Below are 23,232 nucleotides of genomic sequence, written 5' to 3' on the forward strand. Positions count from 1 at the left end.
AGCTAAATTATTCTGCTTCTGATGATTGTTAGAAATAATTAAGACTGAGTGTTATCAGTAAGCTTAACATTATACTATTAATTTTATTTCTGACTACAATCATTCTGATTAAAAAGGGAATGCTACGTAAGAAAGTTGCTTCAGATTTGATGTCCAAGTTTTAATGTCTCAAAAACAAGAAAAAAGGGGCTTATCAGTACACTGAAATTCAAATTTTACCGTTTTGTTTAACAATGATGTTCATTTGCACTAAATAACTGAATTCTTAAGGCACGTGCACTAAAACAGGATAATGACAATGTAATGTTAAAATGTTATACAATTTATATAAAAATAAAACCTTTACAATATTGCTATGTTAGCAAAACAACTTGTTCCTTTAAGTACTTATGTGACGTATATAATGGCAATGGCATTTTTTTTATAGAGCACATTTCATTATACTTCAATTCAAATGCACTGAATGCAGAAGATTAAAACATCTGTGTAGGTTTATAATGATAACAGCAAAAAAAAAAAAAAAAGAGGAAAAAACTTTACAAAGAGGTAAAATACAAATTACGCACACAGCTATTGAGTGTAGGCCTGTGAGACCAGAAGAGTGTGGAGTTTGTTTTTGAATGCAGACACAGTGGTAACTGACCTCAGGTCAGCAGGCAGCTTGTTCCAATGAACAGGTCCACGGGAACTTAAAACACCGTCAGCACACTTAGATCTGATTCTGGGGACAGTTACAAGTTCTGCACCTGATGACCTGAGAGATCTGACTGGGTTACAGACACTGAGCAAGTCAAGGATTTTAAGAGTCATTCTGTAACGAACTGGGAACCTGTGCAGTGACTTCAGTACTGGAGTAATATGTTCCAAATTTCCATGTAACTGTAAGGACACTGGGCTGATGCATTCTGAATGAATTGTCCTACTGATAATTTGGTTAATCCTTCAAATACAAATAATACAACAAAATAATCTAACTTGCTCAATGTGAATACATGAATCAATTTCCGAGTCAGTTTCATATTTTGTTTTTCTAACAAGCACAATCAAGTGTTTTCTAACACTTGATTTTAAGTAACAGAAAGCATTTCTGAGATCTAAATTGAGATCACTGTCTAAAATAATGTCAAGGTTTCAGAGACTCTATTCAGCTCTAAAAGGTTTCAAGACATCCAACAGTTTATGTCATCAATGCAACTTATCAGTTTGTGAACAGAGGTAAGATCATCATGTTTGTGATCTGCATAAGGATGATAGGATATATCATGATTGTTTAATTTCAAGAGTCAATAATTATCTGTGGCTATTAAGGCAGGGAGGAAGCGAAGGAAGTACTAAAAATCTACACTGCTACATGGCACCAACTTAATTTCTCATGACATTCTCAGGTTGTTATAATACCTTTCATATTTCTGAATGTTTGCACTTTCAGTAAAACTTTGTCAGTGAACTTGTTTGTGTCCTGATTCTGTATACATGAGCAGCGAGTTATTTTAAACCACATAATGTGAGGATTAAATTGAATTACTCAATATAGAGCACTAAATTTAGCAGCTTCATTAGGTAGTAATTACTGTCATATCTAGCCCAGCACTGTCAACATCCTACTCCTAATGACTGTCTGAAGACTGCAGAGTGTGCCTCGTGGTGGGCAATTTGGTGTAGCGTGATGGAGACCCAAACATACCCACACAGTCACACACACGCACACCAGCCTGCACCTTTCTCCCCCGCAATCCAGACACACTCCCATGCTTTCACGCACCTCTTCTGCTCAACACACGAGGAGCTAAAAATAGACAACAGTACGACTAAGGGGCTGGAAGGAGGAGTGGAAGGGGAGGAAAAATGAGGATGGAAGTCAAAAGAAAAACAAAGCTTAATAAAGAGAGAGGAGGAAGAGCTGGAGGAGAAAGATACGCAAAGCAGCAAGAAGCTAAGAGCTAAAATATGAGTACAGTGTGCTGTCTCTGCACATGTTAGCCCTGTTAGCCGTCCATATGATGCTTCCCTGCTTAGCATCCGCTCAAGGTCAGGTGTTCAGCAGCTGACACACACCTGACAACAATAAAACAGCCAAAAACTGCAGTACAGTCTGATACCTAAGGCCAAGGAAGGGAAAAAATGGACAACAACAACAATCAACAATGATAAAAACGATAAAGAACACATTACTGATAGTATACTTTGCTTAGATGATCTCGTAATCGTTTGTATTTGTTTGTATTGCAGGGTTTTTCCTTCATCTAGGAATTTTCCCACTTATAAATCATGATGAAGGAAAAAAACAACTGAAACAAATAGAGACCACACAACAATCAGCAATCCAAACTCAATAACCTGTTATTTGTCATCATCATTTCAGCAGGTGTTTGTGGGGGTCTAGTAAGTGCATTTCACTATTCTCAGTGGTAGATTTTTAAAATCAACAAGGTTCGCATTAAATCTAAAAAACAGTGCAGTCTGTCCAGATCAATTTGGCTGTCAACATTAAGCACCTCCAGCAGCCATTCATCCAAAAAAAAAACCCAAAACCGAAAAAACAAGTTTTCTAGCTTCAGGTCGTTCACTTGGCTCCCAGTCCAGACGTTTTTGCTGTAATGCTTTCCTTGTGACACCCATTCAGAGCAGTCCCTTATCATCCTTCTCATCTCTGCTGCCCTGCCTCTCCAGGTTAGAAAGAAACTCAGACTTACCATGAACTGCTTTGAGTATGATGCCAATTTCTCCACTTTTATCGACCCCTGGGCTCTATTCTATGTTTTTGATGTAGTTGTTAACTCACTGAGCTACACTGTTAGCACCCAAGTTTGTTAGGCTTAACTACTTCATCGTTGTTTGTTTGTTTGTTTTTCTTGCTCATCTTGCCATGAGCCATTCCATACCAGACAAAACCCAGTATTGCTGTAGGAAGCTTGAGTTAATTGTGAAATTAACACATAATCATGCTAGTGCTCAAGGCAGCTGTTTGTATTTCTTTAAAAGAAAGACCACCACTGCCATAGTCTCTGCTGGTAAGCACTTGTGTAGCCAGTAGATTTCAAGGCCAAGATTTTCATTTTTGTCCACTAGTCATTGTTCAGGAATCCAGATACATTAAACAAAAAAAACAAATAAAATCTAAATCGACAAGCTAAGGGTTTCAAGATTTCATTTCAGCAGATGCCCAGGTTTTTGTAATCTCTGCACAGAATCTTCACCTACATGCAGCCAAAGCCTGCTCAAATATGACTGGCCAACAGCACTAGGAATACAAACCGACTAGAGACAAAAAGTTTCTGGTACCAAACATTGTGAGCTGTGATACATATTCATATGGAAAATCTGTTTACAGAGATTATCTAACTATCTAACCAAAAGGTGTCCAAAGGGAAAAGAGCTAACTGATAAAAGCACAAGGCAAGAGAAGTATATCTACACATTAGTGCAAAAACAAAAATAGATTCAACAAAAACCAGAACAGCACTGAAATGCTTTAATCTGACTTTCTTAACCTTCTGGGATTGGCTGTGTAAGTATTTCAGTTTCTGCCTTCAAGAAGTCTAAAGAGCATAAACCTATGGGACGGTATACAGTCACACAGAAAAAAGGAGAAAGATATGCTAGGATGAGAAGACAGCAGGAGAGGAAAGAGAAAAAGGCATGATGACAGTGTGATAAATCACAAACGAACACCCAGACAAAGAAACGCAATGAGATGCACGACTTGACATGAACACAAATGGGCGCAGGTAGAAGCCAGAGAGTGTCAGAGTCAGGTGTAAACAAATACAAATAATTATAAAGACACAAAGACAAAGAGGCAGGGAGACAGGTCATTATGTGGGTCAAGCAGACACATTCAGGCAGACAGGTAGTTAGAAGTGATTGCTTGGCTCTCCACAGGAGGCTGGTGCAGCAGGTCTGAGGATCACTTTGCGTCTACACTGCACACATAATTGTGTCACACAAAGTGTGCCCTTTTGCTTGGAGTAAAATTTCAACTATTTTGCCCACCTAGCCTAGGCAAATGAGGCTGAAACATGCTTAAATACAATCCAGTAACACCATTATGAACCACGCATGCACCAGTCATATATACTGGACAGCCACTTTGTTGGCACATGTACATGGCTAAAAATGCTAACGCAAGCAAAGTTATGCCTATTTCTCTTTATGACCTTTCCTCCAAATTCCATTCACAACAACATAACAAACTGCTACTTATAACCCGTTTAGTCAACGTATCTGCTTGTGCTTCATTCCAATTTATTGTTGCAATATAAAATAGTTTCTTGTGATCTAAAATAAACAAATACTTATAACTTATGTTATCCCTTGTTGTGATCTGATGTCCACATTACTGTTATCAAGATAAATACAGTCTATGAAAAAAATGCTAAAAACACTATTTCACTATTTAAACTGAAATAGATTATTTCAGTTTTTACCGTAAGGTCTTTTACTTACTGCATGAAATGAAAAATACAATAAAAATATGTCACGCTATAATACGGTGACACTGTTTCAGCGACACGCTGTAACAACAACTCGTTGTCTGCCAGTATGCGTCACGTTGCCTTTCGTAACATCCTGATTAAAATCATCTGGCAGTGAACCTGAGTGCTGCTAAACCCAATTATTTGTTTTCCAAACTTAGTTAACTCCGTCAGTAATTGGATTCTACTCACTATAATTTATGGAACTAATGCAAAATATGATGAGTTTATTGGGCCCTTGTGGAGTGCTAACCAACCCTCATATGGAGGAAATTCATTGGACCTCATTGTGAAAGTAACAGGGTAAATTTCTAACTATAATTTCTGCTTCCGTCAATACCCCGCTTTAAGTTAACGTGGATGAACACCAAGTTCAGATAGGGTTAGAGAACAAAAGATGGAACCAGCAAGGACATGATGTGAAAAAAGTGCAACAAAGCACAAAGAGATACACATAAACATAGGCTGAATACTTAACACACTGAGAAAATTAGGAGCTGGCACATGACTATGGTATGTGTAAATGTCAAATCATGTGCCAAAAAATGGCAAAGAATGAATGAGCCTCAGCAGTACATGAGAGAATAACAAAATTAACACGAATGGGAACAATAAGTCCTTCCTAATTTTTATATACAATATGTAGAGTCCCATTATGCAGCACATTTCAAAACCTGCATTTTTTTTTATATTATATTAATAACAATGTATTTTCTTTTTTAAGCTATCTATAATCTTTCCATTCTTAAACTGTTCTTGTCTAATTCACTGACTTTTAACAAGTCTAAATAAAATATAAATCCTCTGTCAGAGTCTGCATGTATTTCCCTCCCTTTCAGTGGGCTCCAGTACAATCCTGGAATGCTGTCCTGCTTGTGTAATGAATTCCCACCCAACATCCAGTCCAAAAGCTATCAATATGTTGGCACAAGGATCCGTTGCTCAGATTCCACTCATGCCATTCATGTTAACGGAAATACAGCATGGCTAATGCATTATTTTGCAAGAGCTCTTTTTGAGCAGGCACTCTTTTCCCACTATTTACCTAGCAAGTGCAGGAACACAGAAAATGCTTACAGGCAACACTAGAGATAATAGAAAGGGAAAAGGTGGGTGACAAAAAAGAAGGTCAGAGGGGAAAGGAGGAAGGCAGGGAAGGGCAAGGTTAACATCTTGTCACCACCTGAGACCAAGTCTGCTGCCCTGCAGGTCCTTGCCTTTATATAAGAACAGCAGACAGAGTTGTGGTCAAAAAATAATAAATAAAATTACATAAACTAATGCACTGCTCTCAGTGCACAAGAAGGGTAGCCATGTACAAATAAGGCCACTTAAAAATGCCACCCCCACCCAGCTAATAGGTTCTAGGAGTACCCCCCACCCCCTTCTCCTGGGGTGCATTTGCTTTCCAGTATTCCTGTGTTCCGTTTACCTCAGAAGTCAGAGGTGGGAGTGATATCACTCCCAAGTTGAGCATATTCCAGCAGTAAAATCGGTAAAAGCAAGGCAAAAATTGGATTTCTTTTGCTCCTTATCAAGTTAGAGACATTCATGCATGACTAGCAATAGAGCACAGTGCTCATTTTTTGCACCACTGCAGCATGCTGACAGACAGAGCCTGCTCAATGCTCTGTGTGTGGGTTATTTAGCCAGTGACAGATAGACAACAAAGGCAGCACAGACTACACGTTTTACAGTTTTACTACCGTTTACATGAGCAGCCGCCATATTGGATTGTTAAGCATTGCTAAGTCAGGACTGGTGGAACTGCTCTGACTTTTCAAGTTGGAAGTCAAACTTGAGGGGGCTTTCCAGTTAAGAATTCCATCTAGAAACTCTGAAATACTGACTTCCAAGTTCAATTGCAATTTTTTGGTACAAACTTTTTGTTATTTTTTGCTGAACCCCTCATTTCTTTATATTTTGCTTTCAAGGAGCCAGACTTTCTTCTAATTTTCTTTGAAGGTGGTGTTGAGCACAAGTTCTCAAGGCTTTTTTAAGGCCTTTCAAAGTTTTATTTGGACAATGGCTATTTTTTCCACTAGTTTTCAGACTAGTACTTGTACCTGATCATTTTACCATGATTTCTTTTTGTGGGGCTCAGGGGGTAGAGCAGGTTGTCGGAAGGTCTGTGGTTGACTTCCCGGTTCCTGTAGTGTGCATTAACCCCAAAACCCGAGTTTCATCAAAATGATTGTGCGTGTGTGACGCTAGACAAGACACAAGTCACCCCTGAAGCTTCCACACAAGCTCACACAGATGGACTACCACAAACACATCATGGTGCTCTGACAACCTGAAACTTAAATGCAAGCTGAATATATATATCAGAGCAGATCTCCAGATCTACACACTAGCAGAAGTCATAAAAACTCAAATAAAAAGCTCGCAAACCAAACAGTCTATGTGGTTTAATATAATACATTTCTGGCTCTAAATAGGCACAAAACGTAATCATGTTTTCCTCGTCTTAATGTTTTTGATCTTTTCAGTGATTTTTGAAAACAACACAGCTAATATCTTAAAGGATTATTCCCTTTTCGAAATGACTGATATGTAGTTACAGGCTCTAGACACTATGCTTCTCTGTTACTGAAGGCTTCTAATGGGGCCATTAACAAGCTAATTTGTTCTGGAAAAAGATAGGTGTGTACACACACATAACACAGAGTGTTATCATCTTGTGCGATCTACATGGCAACAGTGGTTATTATCACAAGTTTGAAGCACATGAGAGAAAAACTTATGACACAAGGCCACTGCTGGCCTCTGGGGTGTACTTTGAGTTGCTAAAATTTAACCAGGACTGAAGCAAAAAAGAAGAAAACAGTAACACATATTGTCTGGAAGTACAAACCAAAAACAAAAAAAACATAACATCTATGAACTAAATGTTTCCGATCTGAAGATATAATCTCTTGTATTGCACTATGAAATCTAAAGTGACACCAATGAAAGGACAAAACTGTTAAAAGTTAACAGTCTATCTCAGTAACTGTCTAAGAAATCCTCAGAGGGGATAGCTCACTGATGAGTGCCAAAATAATACAGGTGCTTCAGACTGAGTGACTGTGTTTAAGGACTGCTTTTCTAATCACTGAACAACCTGAATTGAAAGTGTTTTCTACTCATCAGTAATAGATTTGTGAGGCCTTACCTTTGTAATGAGTGTGCGGTACTCTTCTACCAGGTGGTCATTGTTATGACAGCCTGCCAGGAGCTGCCAAACCTCCCCACGGAGTGCCTCAGGAATGCCGCTCCGCACCAAAGCTGGCAGCTGTCTGGGACGCACTGATAAGTTCATGTGCCTACAATGGGGAAAGAAAAGATCAGTTTACCAAATATATACTAAAATAAAATGATGTTTATTTAATTATAATGTTTTTAATGAGCCATTATCATCCCTGGCAGAGCCAAGACCAAGATGACAAGTGGGGCTTGATACCACAAGAAAAATGATTTATATGCAATCACACCTCACCTAATCAATACACTCAACCAAGGACTCAACAATCACTCTTTCAGAATGCAACATATGAGCTACTTTGTACAGCAAACGCATGACAACTTATTTATCTATTAAATAATTTTTTTAATGTGTTTTATTTTATCCCCATATTACTTTCAGCAGCAACAAAACAACAGCTAATAAAAAGCAATAGCCCAACAGGAAAAAGCAAGAAAAACACATAAAAACTAATTTCAATGTTTTCTTTCCTTCTTTATTTTCACTTTTAAATCTTAAGCCTGCTGAGAGTGTTATACCCTGCACGCAGATTTAAATGAACTCAGGGATCTGCCAGCCCATTAGTGTTAGAGATACAGAGGAGAGGTAGACACGCGCACACATGCACACACACAAAAAAAGGAGAAGGCAAACTTGGAGGCACAGCTGTACCTTGGCACTAACTATCGCCTGACTGAAGCAGACAGAAAAATCCCTGAATCCCTGATGATTCTCTCACATCCCCCCCACCCACCCCCCTTTCTTAATTCATGCCCCCTCTATTTTTCTGGGTTTGTTTTGTTTATTTGTCCCGGGCGTCAGGTTATGCAATACGTGGCATTTCTACCGAGACCAAGATGGGAAACTGTGTACATGTGTGTGCATGCATGTGAGAGTGCATGTGATGTAAGTAAGGCCAGGCCTGGTCCTCAGGGCATAAGATTGTAAAGGGCTTTCTGTGATTTGCTTCTCTGTGCTCCATTCAACAATGCCACAATACATACACACACAAAATCACAGAAGCACACAAAGAAAGCCTAGTGTTATGACTTGCTAGTCTTATGATTCCTTTCTTTATTTAGCCATTGTTATTATTAGCAAAGAGAGACAAACATAAAAAAAAAAAAGAATTAATCACTTTAATGATCATATCATCATTGGGTCCTTCTCAGAAGGTGTTTTAAAAGCCAAATCTAGTACAATAGGATAACATCATCATACTATGTATATACTGTAACAATTTAAAGTATATTTCATAGTTGCACTGAAAAACAAACAACAACAGACAGGGACAAAAACAGCTGAATATTAGAGCTTGTTTGCGTGTTAATTTACAGCTAATTAAAGCTCGTGCAGTTTCTATTCTGCTCATCACAAGCTTTTGATTAAAAACTAATTCCACACTGGAAGAAGAAAATCATCTTAATAAGCTGCTTATCAACAACTGCTACCTGCTGTTCTTTCCTTCACATGGATTACACTGCATCTGTGTACAATGACTTCAATGGCGACGGAAGTGGAGCACGAAGAGGAAAACACCTTACCACTTGGATAACAAATCTCCCCACGTCTCCAGAATCTTCTCTGCACACTCCTTTGAAACATCACCGGACCCGCTAAGTAAGGGCTCGTCATTATCTGTGAAGAGGGGCGGGGGGGGGGCAATCAATTTTTTTCAAAGCAACAATCCATGACCATACCTTCTTAAACATTTAACTCTGTCAGCAGTTCATCTTTACTCCTGTATGTACAAATGAAATCATTAAATAAAAACAGCAAAAATTGGAAATTTGTTTAAACCCTACTTTGATGTTAATATGCAGCAACTGATAAACGGGATGTGCTCATTTTAAACTTAATCTCAGTAAGACTGTTCATAAAAAAATAAAAAAATAAATGGGGATGCATGCATTTTACCACTCGTTGCATCATCTCTTCTTTTAAAAGGCAGTTTGATGAACAATGCATAATGTTCCCCATTCTTACTAAGTGTATGACTTCAGTGGCTCAACACTTCAGAGCCTCCTTTTTCAACTTTTCTTTGAGTAATGATGTCAAAAAAGGTTTCACTGTGTGACAGATCTGGACTGCATGCAGATCAGTTTATCACCGGATGGGAGTACATGTTATTCCAAACCTGTACGTTTAGTTCAACATTAATGGTACCATAACAGAGGCCACCTTTAGTACTGTGTGCTAATAACAAGGCAAAAGATCCCTCTCCTCTTTAGTCTGGAGGAAAATGTGTCCACGATTGCCAAGAAGTATTTCAAATTTTGACATGATAGACAATTTTTCACTTTGCAAAAGTGCATATTGCAGTAAACAAGGCCCAAAGAAAGCAGCAGCAGTATTTAACTAAGATGTTACTTTTAAAATATTTTTGTAACATGTAGCTGGTATCAAGATCAAAATAAGAATAAATTGCAAAATGGAACAAATGGACCAGTGCTAAGTTGTGTTAATGAGCTTTTTCAAGATTGCGCCAAAATGTGTATCGCTTCTAAACAAAAAGCACTTTGTTTAAAAGGGTAAATGTTACAATTATGTCTCCTTTGCAATCACTCAAAGCCTATTTCAAGGGGCCACGCCTTTGCTGTTTCGGTACAATAGGACTAGTAATAGGAATGATCTCCCAAGGACCTTAGACAAGAATCAACTATGGCTGTCTTTAAATTTAAGCTGAAGACACAAAATTCTTGTCAAACTTTTGGAAATTGCTAATCTCCAGACATTTGGTTGAAACACGGGTTGTTGCTGTGTTGTTTTATGTAAATTTGAGGAACCCCTCTTTTAGCTATTTTTGAATTGTAAAGCATTTTCAATGTGCTGTATAAATAAAATGTACTTACTTTTAGACTACAAAAGTGAATAACAAAAAAGTAGCTGAAAAAGTAAGGCAGCATTACAAGTACCTTCCTCTTCATCGTCCTCGGGTGGGGAAGGGACCATCCCGCCAGGCCCAGTTGGCAGGATACTGGGACTGGCTGTGGTCTTCCTTTTTTCTCTCTCGGTTTCACTTTCCAAACTCACCACCTCATAAAGTGTGTCAGAGGCAGGGCTCTTACGCTCTTTACGCTCCATCTGAAAAGAGAAGATGTGTTTGACCACAGGAAAAAGTCCTAAGGTTTACCTTTCCCTTAAATCCAAACGTTTGACTCTAACAACTATCATTAACAAATTAAAACTTTCACAAAAAGTTTTCAAGGGTGTATGTGTGAGTTTTCACCATGCAGTAAAAATGTGAGGATATCATCCCCTGAATAGCTGATAAAACATTTGTTACTTCTTTTCTTTGTTCATATACCACTTAGTAAAAGGCACAAAATATTGCATTCTACCACTGCAGGTCACAGCTAATATCTGGTCACAGAGACCATCGGCTGAATTAATTTAAATGCAGATTGCTTCATGATTTGACAAACCTGTCGCAGTTTAAGGTAGAAAGTCTCGGTGTAGCTGCGCTTGCTGAAGGGCCAGAACAGCCTGTCGTTTGGGGAGCACACTCTGACCCTTGTCTCCAGAAGAAAACGAACGGGCTCTTCCACCTCTGTAATCACCAGGTCCACTGCTGTTGTCATGTACATGAATTTATCTGAAGGGGAAAAAAAAGACAGAAGTTACAATATTATCTGTACTTACTGACCGACTTTTCCATCTACAAGTAATTAATATATTAAAAACAACTGTTATCGTTATCATTCCTTTTTACAATGTCCATTTATTATATCCTTTATTTCTCTACAGCTTGGCTTGGGAAAAGTTCTGTTAATAACCGCCACACTCAAATACTTCTGTCACATACTGGCGTGAAATATGAGTGAATAAACAGCCAGCAAGCCAATAAACTAAGGAAATAATCACTAATGAAAACTATTTATGTCTTATATAAATCTTAAATTGAATTTTGGCTCCTACCTTTAGGCGTTTCCTCATTCACAGCCTGGAACTGAGGCGTGTTGGGGTTCCAACTTCCTGTGATGATGTAAGACTTCCCGTCTGAGCTCTTTCCCATTGACTCCTGAGGGGGCACAAGTCTCAAGAAGTTAGCAAACACAGAACAACAAACACATGTATACACATAGAAAAGTGAAAAAGGGGCCCACCAGGTCTAGCAAGTGCATGTCACTGTTCTTCACATTTTTCCCAGGGCTGAGCAGGAGTCCAAAACACCTAAGGAAAGCACATATAGAGAAAGAAAAATGTGCTAAGAGTACGATTACATAAGGGGGGAAAAAAACCGCGAGGCATAAGACTATGAATCTCTCAAAAATAAAATAGAAAAATTGTTAAAAAAAAAAAGGTCACACATGTTACCAATAATAGCTTCCTGAAATGATCCTCTAACACAGACCAGAGCACGGAGAATGTTAAACACTCTACTAAAATCATCACCTTCTCTAGGTTCACAAATCAAGAACAAATCATGGCGAGGATGAAAGTCTGCAAAAAAGGTAAAGAAATGTTTAAATTTCCACTGATTTATTAAAGTGTGGAAAATGAGGAGCGTCGGAGACAGACTGACCTCGATCACCACCTAACAACGGTTCTTGACATGGACTGACACACGGATGTGAAGGTGTTTATTACAGAGTGACTTATTTCTTAAGAATGTCTGGTCAACTTTTTGGACATTTATGGCCGTTTACATGAACTTAGATTCTTTCCACATTCTTTTATCAAGTTAAGAGCCACCACGTGTGTTTTCTTTTTCCTTCTTTTCTTTCTTTCTTTTTTTTAAAATAACTAATCTGAAACCACTCCACTTCTCTCAGTTAATTAGAAACAACTTAAAAAGAACTCCGAACAAAAAGACCTTCAATGCCTCTGAGCACGGCCATCATTTATGAGAAATTTAGACATATTTGATCACTGCATGAAACTAAAATTCACAAAAACACTTAATCATGAGGACTCCAGGGCACTGCTTAGTAAAATGCTGACCTATAACTCTTAACTCTTTATATTACCTCTCAATAGCCAGTTCTTTATTTGAGGTTTGCTGAACATAGATGACAATTTTCTTGTCCAGTCCTGCACGCAGCTTGAAGCTTTGCTTGTCCTTGTCTTTTGCCACAGCGCTGGATGTGAAAAAAGAAGAAATATTTTTACAGTCTAATACTTAAACCTTAGCATTACTTAATTACAGAGTGTCTCCAAGCTGGAATTTCTCACTTTTCATCCCGACCGACCAACCAACCCCCCCCCACAAAGAAAAAACAGAAGCCCCACTATCATCGATTTATACTGTAAATCTGCCCTTTGACTTCAGATTAATGGGCTTATTTACACTGTAGAGAGGGAAAAACTATTTTAAAATGTGAAATGTTATTGTTACAGAATATATATCAACTTTAAAAGTGTCTTCAGAGGCTTGCTAATTTAATTTTATCAAAGAAAAAACAAAAGCAGGCCATGAGTTCCTGCATGTAGAAGCCGCTTGCTTGGAAGTTGGAACACTAAAAATAACCCAATGCTAATAAGGAGGAAATACGAGTCGGCTAAAAATATCCACAGGCATATTTTTGTTTGTTTTATTTTGTTTTCCAAATAACCTGACCCTTTGGGCTGCTTGTCATCACATAGAAGTAAGTCGGGACTATGGGAAAAGAAAATAAAAACAACCTGTGAAGAAGGACTGATGAAAACAAACACAGGAACTTTCTGTTGTTATATCTTGCGGTAAAAAGTGTTTGTGATTGGTTAACATCAGAGACCAAAGAATACTTTCTGACTTTTTTTTCTTTCTTTTTTTTAAATAAATCAGTGCACAGTTCCCTTCATCATTTTTACCCAAACCAATTAGGGGATGCTTCCCCTCATGAGCAGCACCCATCCCAGAAAGGTTTGGGACTTTAGTAGTAAAAAACAACAACAGCAAAAAGTTGATTCTTAAAATTAAGGATGTATGCTCCTGTATTTATATGTGTAATATGTTGATTAAAACATTTTACACTCCAATAGACAGCTAAAATTGCTAATCACACTTTTGAATTCAATGATGGACTAAAAATTAGAATGCATGATGAGTGAATGTGACTCCCACCTGAAAGTACCCTTGCCATCGTCCTCCCTAATCTCCAGGCTGACAGTAAATGTAAACAAGTCACTGTCAGGGGTGAGAGGGGGAGCCTGCTGAGACGACAGAACTGCCCTCTTAGCTGACCGCCGAAAGGCTGTGGCAAAGCTGTACAGTATCCTACTAACCTGCAGGAGCAAAGTAAATGCGCACAATGAATATCAATCCCAAAGGACAATATAAATTTAAAGGTCTTCTAACACAGACATATAATTTAGAGTGTCAAAGAAAAAGCACAGGCGAACTCAACAAAATATCGTATAAACACAAGATAACAGATGCAAAGTAAAAAAAAACTGAAAGTGTTAAAGAGGAAGAATACTAACAAGCTAAAGCTTTCCAGCCAAATGATTTGTGTTTCCTGTGCTGTAACCATAGACAATAAGCAAGGATAGTTCAAGTGGTGGAAGTGGAATTTGTCTGGTCATATTTATGAGGAACAGAAGAGACCTTCAGCAGATTAACCATTTTGAATTGTATTTAATTTTGAACTTTGAGTGTGGGGGCGTTGTTCCTGTGTAACATAAAGCAAGCTGTACCAGAGGTTTGCCAAGTCTCAAGAGGAGCAAGAGCTAGAGACAGAGCTTGAGACTGCCAAGTGTGAAAACACAAGGTGGTAATAATTTATTTACATCGTCTCCACTGAGGGGACTTTAAATGCATAGGTTTCACAGCGAGCAAAGTTTTTTTTCTGTCCACTTACTACTAAAGAGACATATGTGGGTAATAATAAACAGAGCTATCCCCCCAACTAGAGGACCACTGCAGAGTGGTTTTGGATCATTTCTAATTCTGGTAAACAGCACCGCTTATGGGGGGTTAGTGACTAGAGAGGGGGGGTGGGGGAAAGTGCTGTTATCAATAAATAACAATGCTCTTCTGCTCTTTCACGAGACCAGAGTACAAAGCAGCTTCTAACCTCTCCTACAGAAAGTCTTTGTTTTATCTCTGGTACAGTACAGGGATGTTAGGAGATCGCAGGGGGTCTATTTATTGAGAAACAACACTGGACTGGATGTAAGAGATGGGGGATGAGTAGAGCTAGATGGGGGGGGGGGGATTACCCCCTGTATTGGTACATGTAATACAATGGGACTGTTGTTCTGTGCTGCTTAAAACTGATCAGCTGTCAACATCTTCATTTTTCACGAAGGAACTCTGTAGGCAGTTGTACGCCAGAACTAATCGGGGCAGGCAGACCTTAGTTTAATACAGAGTGTTTTTCAAATAGCCCCACACAAGCCAAAATAGCATTAAGGTCTTATCAACTAATACCAGGTTTTCTCTGCAAAAGAGGCTGTCAAAAACAAAAGGGCAACTATTTCATCCTTTACTCCCAACAACTGGAGTTTCATTCAAAGAGTCCGTCCCTGATCTCAACTCAAACTTGTGAAATCGATTACATAAGAAGTTTGGATTTGATCCTTATCTAAAAAATGCAGCCTTTAAGGATCTGGTGCGTGTTAAATGTCTTGTTACACTGTTTTTATTTCCACCCAGGATGTTTTTTCACACTTGCCAGCTTTTTCTTTCTTCATGTACTTTCTGTGCACATGAAGCTTTGAGACATTCTTAAATGATGTCACGGTAAAAATCAGCTTCAGCGGCCAATTTGTGTTTCACTTTAATTGTGCATCAGCTTGTTAGGATCCTAGAATACTTCTGTAAAACCCATCTACTGGAGCTGAACTGATGTGAATTACATAGAAATAGATACACATCTCTGGATGAGAGAGGCAAGTTTTTGTCAACGCCCCCCCCCCCAAAAAAAAAAAAACAAAAAACAAAAAAAGAGGCGTGCGTTTGAGCGTCAGGAGGCCTCTGCATCACCATTACAAACTAGCCTCTGGGTCATAATGGGAGGTCCGGTACAAAAGTGGGCTGAATAGAATTGAGGAGTTATTTTTCTTTATATATGAACAAAGATAGTTTTGGTAGTTTTCAACAAATTAATTGAAACAGCAACGACTTGCTAGGGCCCTGGACAATGATGAATGCAAATTTAACCATGAAAAAATGTATTTATCCAAATGCAAGAGCCATTTCACCATAATACATATGGTTAGTTTAAAAGACCTCGGTCAGAAAACAGAGTTGTTAAACATGTCTTAAGAGTTGTTTACTGTGAAGTTGAAGCTGATGTGATGCATATGACAAGAGCAGCTTTCTCCCCAAACGAACAGGTAACCAATGGGCTGACTCACTACAGTCTAATAATCCGAATGGGAGGCCCAAAAAAGCAGGAGATGCTGTGGACTGGTTTGTTGCTGTGGCACTTGAAGGAAGAGAAGGGTGGGTGCAAGATGAAGAGTGCAAAGAAGAGAACAGAGATGTCCAGTATATTTTTTAATTTGAGTGAGTGTATTTGTATCAGTGTTTTAGTGAGTATGTGTATTACAGATGGGAGTCTCGGAAACTGGATCACAGGATGAAGTGTCTGGGGGCTCACTGTGACACTGAAGGAGACGGCTTTCATGATGAAGAAATCAGGTCACTGAACACTGAAAGCAGAGCTTTAACCCAGTTTCATGAGCGGGTACCTTCTTCTCTTCCTTTACATTTCTGCTGAACCTACTGCATACACAGCATTACAATAATCGGCAGATACACCAATCATCTCATTACAGGCTAGGAAATTGTTTTGGGGCATTTATGTGAATGTTAATTTAACACACATCACCAACCTAAGCCATGCTGCCTAAGAGCTGTGTCCTACCCCAGACTTCCTTCTTGAATTATCGCAATCACAAAAGGTTCAGAAAACTTGACTTTGACTGAATCCACAAACTCTCCACTGATTGAGTGCCCGTGGCCCACAAGACCCAAAGAAACCAACACCAGCGTCCTAATGCCACATCAGGTCACCCCCAGAGCTGCTGTGTCCACAACTCAAGTGTGTGCACATGTATTTGTACTTGAGGAGTGCAATAGTGTGAAAAGAAGAGACGACAGTGCCATATATAAAATCATGAAGCTTTCACTCCCCCTTTTGTTCACTAACTGAATAGCAACTACATTGCTTGTAAACTTTTTGGGGGGTATATTAGAGTTGGTTACTCTAGTTGTTGTGACCTTAGCTTGGAAAAGAGTGCCTTATATACCACATAGTGGTATTAAGTTAGACAAAGACAGTTGCATAATCAGTGAATGCTTACCGCCTCTTGGATTTGGCAGCGAAAAACGTGGATCCTGAAGATCTCAGCATTGTAGTGGCTCTCAGTGAAGGCAAAGCAGTCACTCTCCGGTGTGCCATCATGGCCTCGTACGCAGAACAAAATCTTATAGATCGGATAGTTGGCAATCTCAGTGTTGTTGTGTGGATCCAACAACCTGTTAAAACACCAATAAAATTACTGTTGTTTAAATTCTTAAAAGCAACAAGAGTCTACCAAGTTTGGACATCTGCACTAGAACTAATCCACATAACTGACCGAAAATCTATATTTTCTCCCTACCTGACAGTCCCTTCAGACACGCCTGGCACAGACAGTGTAACATCCAGGGGGAGTTGGCACTGCCCTCTGAGGATACTCATCATACGGAGGGCCTCTACCTCACTCCGGGGGGCATTGACTGAGGCACATCCTAGATATGTCAGCTGGCTGAACACGACGCTGTCCTCATCTGGGATGGGGCTGCCAGGACTACCTTCTGATGATGATTCATCAGCTGCAGTGATGAGAAAAGACAGGCAGTGAAAGAAAGAAAAGGATAATATTATGACATCTATTATAATCTTTCAGCTGTACAGTCTCATGCGAGAGGTGGTTAGAAAGAAGGAATGGAAAAGTAAGAGAAGCGTAAGGAAAAAATATAACATCAATTAGCAAAATTCATGAAATTCAAGGAAACCAAGAACAAAATGGCAACAGTCCTCATCCTTCAGGAAATAAAACGAATGAGGAAACAGGATGGCTTAAAACATGTGATGTAAAACTGTCGGTATAAATATGATTCAACTTCATCTCATCCTGACTTGCCTCTGTATGACCTCTCATTCAGCTCACTCTCTTGGGCTGTCTGAACAGGAAGCACCATTTCCAGCTTGGGTGGTGGTGGGGGTGCGCTCAGTGGGTCAGTGCCTGGGGCTACAGGTGACGCTGTGGTATAAAGGGCATGATCGCCCCTACCGAGATCATCCATCCTTGCTTCTGACGCAAGGCCAGCGTCAGCCACCGATGGGTCCATGAGGACATCTTCTAGCTCCCTTTGGAGCTGCTGCTCACTTCCATTGCCTACAATCTGATGCACACACATAGGTGTACAAACACACACACACACACACACAGAAATAATCATGCACCCAACCACAAAAAAAAGCACAGAAAAAAACCCAATTTAGCCAGAATTAAGAGTATTATAATTGCGTTTTGCAGTTTGCAGAAACATGCAGTTGCTTTGCCCATAACACTGACATGGAAATGTATTTTGAGCGACTGCAGCGTGTTTAAGGTATGAATCACTTGTTTCAGTTTGGCCATTAAAGATGTATCTTAGGTATATTTCAATATTAGTACATTGTATCGAGATCACTTTGGGTGAACGTATCAAGACTTTAGAGTCATGTCAACACTGATTGTAAATGAAAGTATCAACTGAAACCTTGAGCTTGGCCAAACAGCACAAAGTGGGGTAAATGCCTGTTCCCTGCCTGCTGCAGCAGCATCCAAAAGCTGTATAAGAAAAGGAGATCAGCCAGTAGGGGTCACTGTTGTATTGATCATTTAAGGATAACAAAAATGATGTAAAAATATAGAACATTTTTCCAAACAGATAGAGTAAAACCTAATTTATGTCTTTGGCAGAAACGAATGAGGTCATTTGTCCATTGCTGCTGGACTTAATTATCTTAATATATTTGCAGGATGGATACTACCACTGCCAATTATCTTAGTGATACAGGACTATTAACATGATAAAAAAAAAAGTATTCTAAACAAGCGTAAGCGTGCTATCAATTCTATATTTACGTTCACACTTCTGACGTTTTGTAACTGTGTAGCTGTAGAGGGCCTTTACAGGAAGTGCTACAAGCCTGGGCGACTGTTGCATAACTACAGCCTACAGTCTATTTCTAACATCATCAAATCCAAAGTATTAAAGAGCTAAGGCCATCGCTGGACAGACGGCAAAATTACAGAAAGCACAAATAATCACAGACAGAATCACCACTGAATCACATCACAGGAAGAAAGAGGTGAATAATATACACAAGCAAGAGAGAAGCTGCAGAGAGAAGAGGAGGAAAGGAAAGAGAGCGAGAGAAGAGACTGACCTTAAAGCTGACCCCTTCCTCAGAAATCACCTGCATAACAAACAACAAGTTTAGACACACTGACTCCTCTGCTGACTGGATGGGCTGACTGGGAGGGAGATGTGCACAAGAGTGTGTCGGCAAAAACCAAAACATGATGTCAGGATGACCGCGTGCCAGTGGATGGAGTGATTTCGCCATTACATTGTGAGAACAGAGGATGTGTGTCACGTTCTGCTTTTTATCCATCTGACAGCAGGCAGACGATGGCAAAATACGCAGCACAAAAACTTGATTTTATTGTCCATAAAAAAAGAGCTGTGATGCTTTTACAGACACTGGTCTTATGAATGAAATATGAAAACTCAAAAGACAGAACACGACAGAAAGTCAAAGCAGAGCAACTTTCTAGCGAATGGATATTGAACATCTATGCTCTGCTGGCGCCATCTTCTGGGAACTTTACAGAATAACTTTCCTTTACAAACAAACAGGTATCGTACATGAGTGACATACAGTAATGAAAATAGTCCGAACATGTGAGGCCGCTTCTCAAGTCAACTCAATAAAAAGAAACATGATAACAACTAAACTGAGAGACACGTGGACAAAATGCATCCTGTGAAGAGATCGAGCAGAAGAGGCGAGGAGAGGTAATCTGAACCCATTAGGGACACACACAGGATAGTGGCTGGCAGTCACAATTATTTCCTAGAAAGTCTTTATATTGTGAAAAGAGCCACGCCCACATCACAAAGCACCGATATTTTCCCCAGCAATGGGTCAAAGCAAGGTTATATCACCACAATACCTGGATATCTTTCAAAGTTGAGCAGTGAATTCAACCATAGAAAACAAGCTGTAAGTCAGCCTCGTTATAGCACAATATCATATTACGCATTTAAACACAAGCACCTGACTGACACAGCAGTTGGGAAATGGTCTCCCAAAGTTAAATAGCATCCAACTTAATGACACTCAGTGGCAACAATATCTGGCGGTGGATGCATGAATGACATCCTTCATTTACAGCCTAAACAGCACAGGGAAACTTAACCAGACAATTTACCCTCAGTTTATGTGGATGTGCACAAATCACCAAGGGCTTCGTCATTAAAAGTAGCAAATACAAACACCAACTATGACCAACTACGGCAAAAAGGCAAAGTGAATATGAGGAAGTAAAACAAGAAATGTTGGTTTATGGTTAAGAGTGTGAAATTAACAAACACTGCTAAATGTTAAAAAAAAAAGAAAAAAAAGATGGTTGTTAGTAATGAAAACAGTATGTTAGCAACTTGAATCTGTATAAATTGTAATTCCTAATTTGCTTTTTTATGCGTTATATTTCTAACAAATAAATAAAGATGAATAAACATTGAGATGTTTTGATATATCATGGTCCATCAGATTTAATTAACACACAAGGTAATAATAGTCACACAATTTAGTGTGCTGGACATTCTCGTTTGGTTTCCTACTTTATACTGTATAGTTTATTCTACTTATCTGATCAGGCCATCTTAACTGTTATTATTAATGAGTCTATTCAAAGTAAAAACACCTCTGGAATTTAATGGTCAGGCCATATAAAAAAAATCTATATATCTATATCTATCTATCTATCTATCTATCTATTAAAAAATTAGCCTAATCTAAAAAAAGTTCCCACCTGACCCTCTGTGACCCAGACCCTTATGCAGAACACATTTCACCAATGTTTCTCCATTTTACATAACCTATGTGTTGTGTTAAAGTAGGACTATATTAGAAAATTAATAAAAAAAGTGTAAATAAAGACAAGACCTCTTATATCACGCACTCACTATGTTTTGATAAAGGTTTCTTCAGTAAAATTAAAAAAGAAAAAAGAAAAACAAACACACACACACCTCTGGTGCCAATGCTTGTTTCTGCTATTCTATGTCGTAGACATAAATATGGTGCAGTTTTGCTGTTGAAACTACAACATACCCCGTCATCTTGATGCTCAAATGCTGGAAAAAACATGCATTAAAAATTTTTTGAACCCCTCTAACCACTTTGAGACCCTCTAACTTGTAAAAAATGTTAGAAATATGAAAGTAAACTTGCAACTACTTATGTAAAATTGTACATTTATCTTAAAAAAAAAAAAAAAAAGCTGATTCCTGGGGTGTCAGGTGGAAGGCTTTTCATGGAAGTTTTTTAATGGGAAGACCCTTATGCCATTGTGCCTAAGTGACTATTAGTGCACCTAATCTCCAACAAGTCCCCCTTTTCCACCTCGTACTTCCATCCGTACCTACACCCAGCCAACCTTACCTTCAGTCCTGTCTTTTCGTCATCACTACCATTATTAGTAGAGGAGGGTGTCTCGTCCCCCAGCCGGGACACAAGGACAAAGTCCTCACTGTTGAGAGTGGACACTGAGTCTGAAGACACGCTAATCTTCCCCACCGAGCCCTTGTCATCCATGGCTGCCGCTGTTAAATTCAGCCACGCTGCTCATGAATGGAAGACGGAAGGCGGAAGTGGTGGGAGATGATGAGCAAAATCCCCTAGAAAAAAATAAATAAAAAGAAAGAAGCAGAAAACAGTCATGATGAGATGAGATCCATGAAAAGCATCTTATAGAAAGGCAAGTGGCTCTAAAAATGGTGAAAGTACGTGTGATTCACTTTTAGAGGTCTTTTGAACACCCCAAAGAAAGAGGTCATTACCCAGAGAAAGGCAAAAAAACAAAAGAGCGCAAAACAAAGCTTAGTTCAAGTGAAGGTGATAGACAAGAGAATAAAATGATGATGCAATGAAACCAGAAAAATCAGAGAAAAAGCATCTGTGGGTCATTTAAAGCAATTTTATATGCTTCAGAAGAATAAAGTAGAATAGTTTGCAAAAACAGCTTGATTTTACATGCATTGCAAAGCTATGGTGATGCGAATGACAGTGAGGTAATGAAGGAAAAAGCCAACTTTTAACAACCATCTATTTGACCCATGTTCCGTCTACAAAGTCTCAGCTGTGGTTTCGCACTACTGAATCACAAGTTCACAAAAATACATTGAACAATTTAAAAGCACACACTAAATAATCTAACTGCAGTGCATGCACTCCTAAATGCATCCCTGCAACACCAACCAGCCACCACAACTGCAAATAACAACTTCTTTTGACTCTGCTGGTAAATTACGACTGCGGCATGCCACTGTGTAGTTCACACTGAGATAAGAATTAGTATTAGGGTAGGGAAATCCAGGCAAAGCTCTATTATTAGTATTGAGGCATGAGGTAACTTCTAAACAAGAGAGGTGGCAGGAAACACCCATAAGCATTTCTGGCCGTTTCCTCTCGCTGCTCCTCCCTTTCCCTTTCTCTCTTTCACTTCTCTTTTTGCCTCATCACTCACCCTGCAATCTATTTTTCTCAGTGTCCATCTCTGCCCTTGCCCTTCTTGCTTTGGGGAAAAAAAACCCACCCAAAGCAAGCAGGTTTAACAATGAGAAAGTATCAGGACAAAAGGTCAATCTGGATTATTAGAGATAACACTAACACAGTCACACTGACGCAAAATAAACATCTATATTAGAGGTTACGTGATTTTGCTGCTGATATCAATGTTATTTTTAGGCTGCAATTTATTATTGACAGCTTAAGGTTTATCCTCTCGGTGTACGTCTCTGGATACTGTGGCTCTTCTAAAAAAAAGCAAGCTTCAAATGAGAGGTGCTTGACTCCCTGTTATAACTCGCAAACATGCTCCTTAACCTCCTAGGACTTGGCGTCCACATATGTGGACATCACTTTTTGGGTTATTTAGACCAAAATACTGAATTTTGCTCTACAAGGGCCTGCTATCCACTTACGAGGACGTTATACTGCTACTGTTCTATCAAAATTTTAAACGAATATCCTCATATGTGGCTCCTATTTTTCTTAAAAACAAAAATAAGGTAAAAAAAACCAAAACCCTGGTAATTCTTTGTTTTTACATTCATTGCGCCCCAATGTGACCAAATATCAAAGAGAAATCAAAAACGCATGCCGTGGAAGAGTTCGGGTCTTAGGAGGTTAAAGCAGATAACGCATAAGCTGGAGAGGAACTAGAGTATGGGCAGAAATCTGTGCCATCAGAAACTGAATTTGAATAAGTTAAATTCGAATTTGAATTGCTCAGATTGAATCTGAATTGTAACTTGAATAAATGCTTTTAAAAACT

The 23,232-nt window shown here is 39.0% G+C and overlaps 1 protein-coding gene across 2 annotated transcripts in view; it reads right to left on the reverse strand.

Annotated features, from left to right (window-relative positions):
- The window catches only part of LOC134630935 (rab GTPase-activating protein 1), a 73,208-nt gene that overhangs the window by 41,310 nt on the left and 8,666 nt on the right, over positions 1-23,232 (reverse strand). Inside the window, exons 2-14 of one of the 2 annotated variants that reach the window (XM_063478756.1) lie at positions 21,339-21,574; positions 19,056-19,085; positions 17,761-18,022; positions 17,236-17,449; positions 16,936-17,110; positions 13,748-13,908; positions 12,672-12,782; positions 11,808-11,874; positions 11,620-11,722; positions 11,127-11,296; positions 10,617-10,785; positions 9,246-9,339; positions 7,633-7,783 (exon numbers count right to left, since the gene is read on the reverse strand). In XM_063478756.1, coding sequence (XP_063334826.1) covers positions 7,633-7,783; positions 9,246-9,339; positions 10,617-10,785; positions 11,127-11,296; positions 11,620-11,722; positions 11,808-11,874; positions 12,672-12,782; positions 13,748-13,908; positions 16,936-17,110; positions 17,236-17,449; positions 17,761-18,022; positions 19,056-19,085; positions 21,339-21,491 — 1,860 coding nt within the window. In that variant the 5' untranslated portion in view covers positions 21,492-21,574. The remainder of the gene's footprint in view (positions 1-7,632; positions 7,784-9,245; positions 9,340-10,616; positions 10,786-11,126; positions 11,297-11,619; positions 11,723-11,807; positions 11,875-12,671; positions 12,783-13,747; positions 13,909-16,935; positions 17,111-17,235; positions 17,450-17,760; positions 18,023-19,055; positions 19,086-21,338; positions 21,575-23,232) is intronic. The other variant, XM_063478757.1, reaches the window with a different exon arrangement.

This window comes from Pelmatolapia mariae, linkage group LG7 (assembly GCF_036321145.2).
Source record: "Pelmatolapia mariae isolate MD_Pm_ZW linkage group LG7, Pm_UMD_F_2, whole genome shotgun sequence".
In the NCBI taxonomy this organism is placed as follows: Eukaryota; Metazoa; Chordata; class Actinopteri; order Cichliformes; family Cichlidae; genus Pelmatolapia; species Pelmatolapia mariae.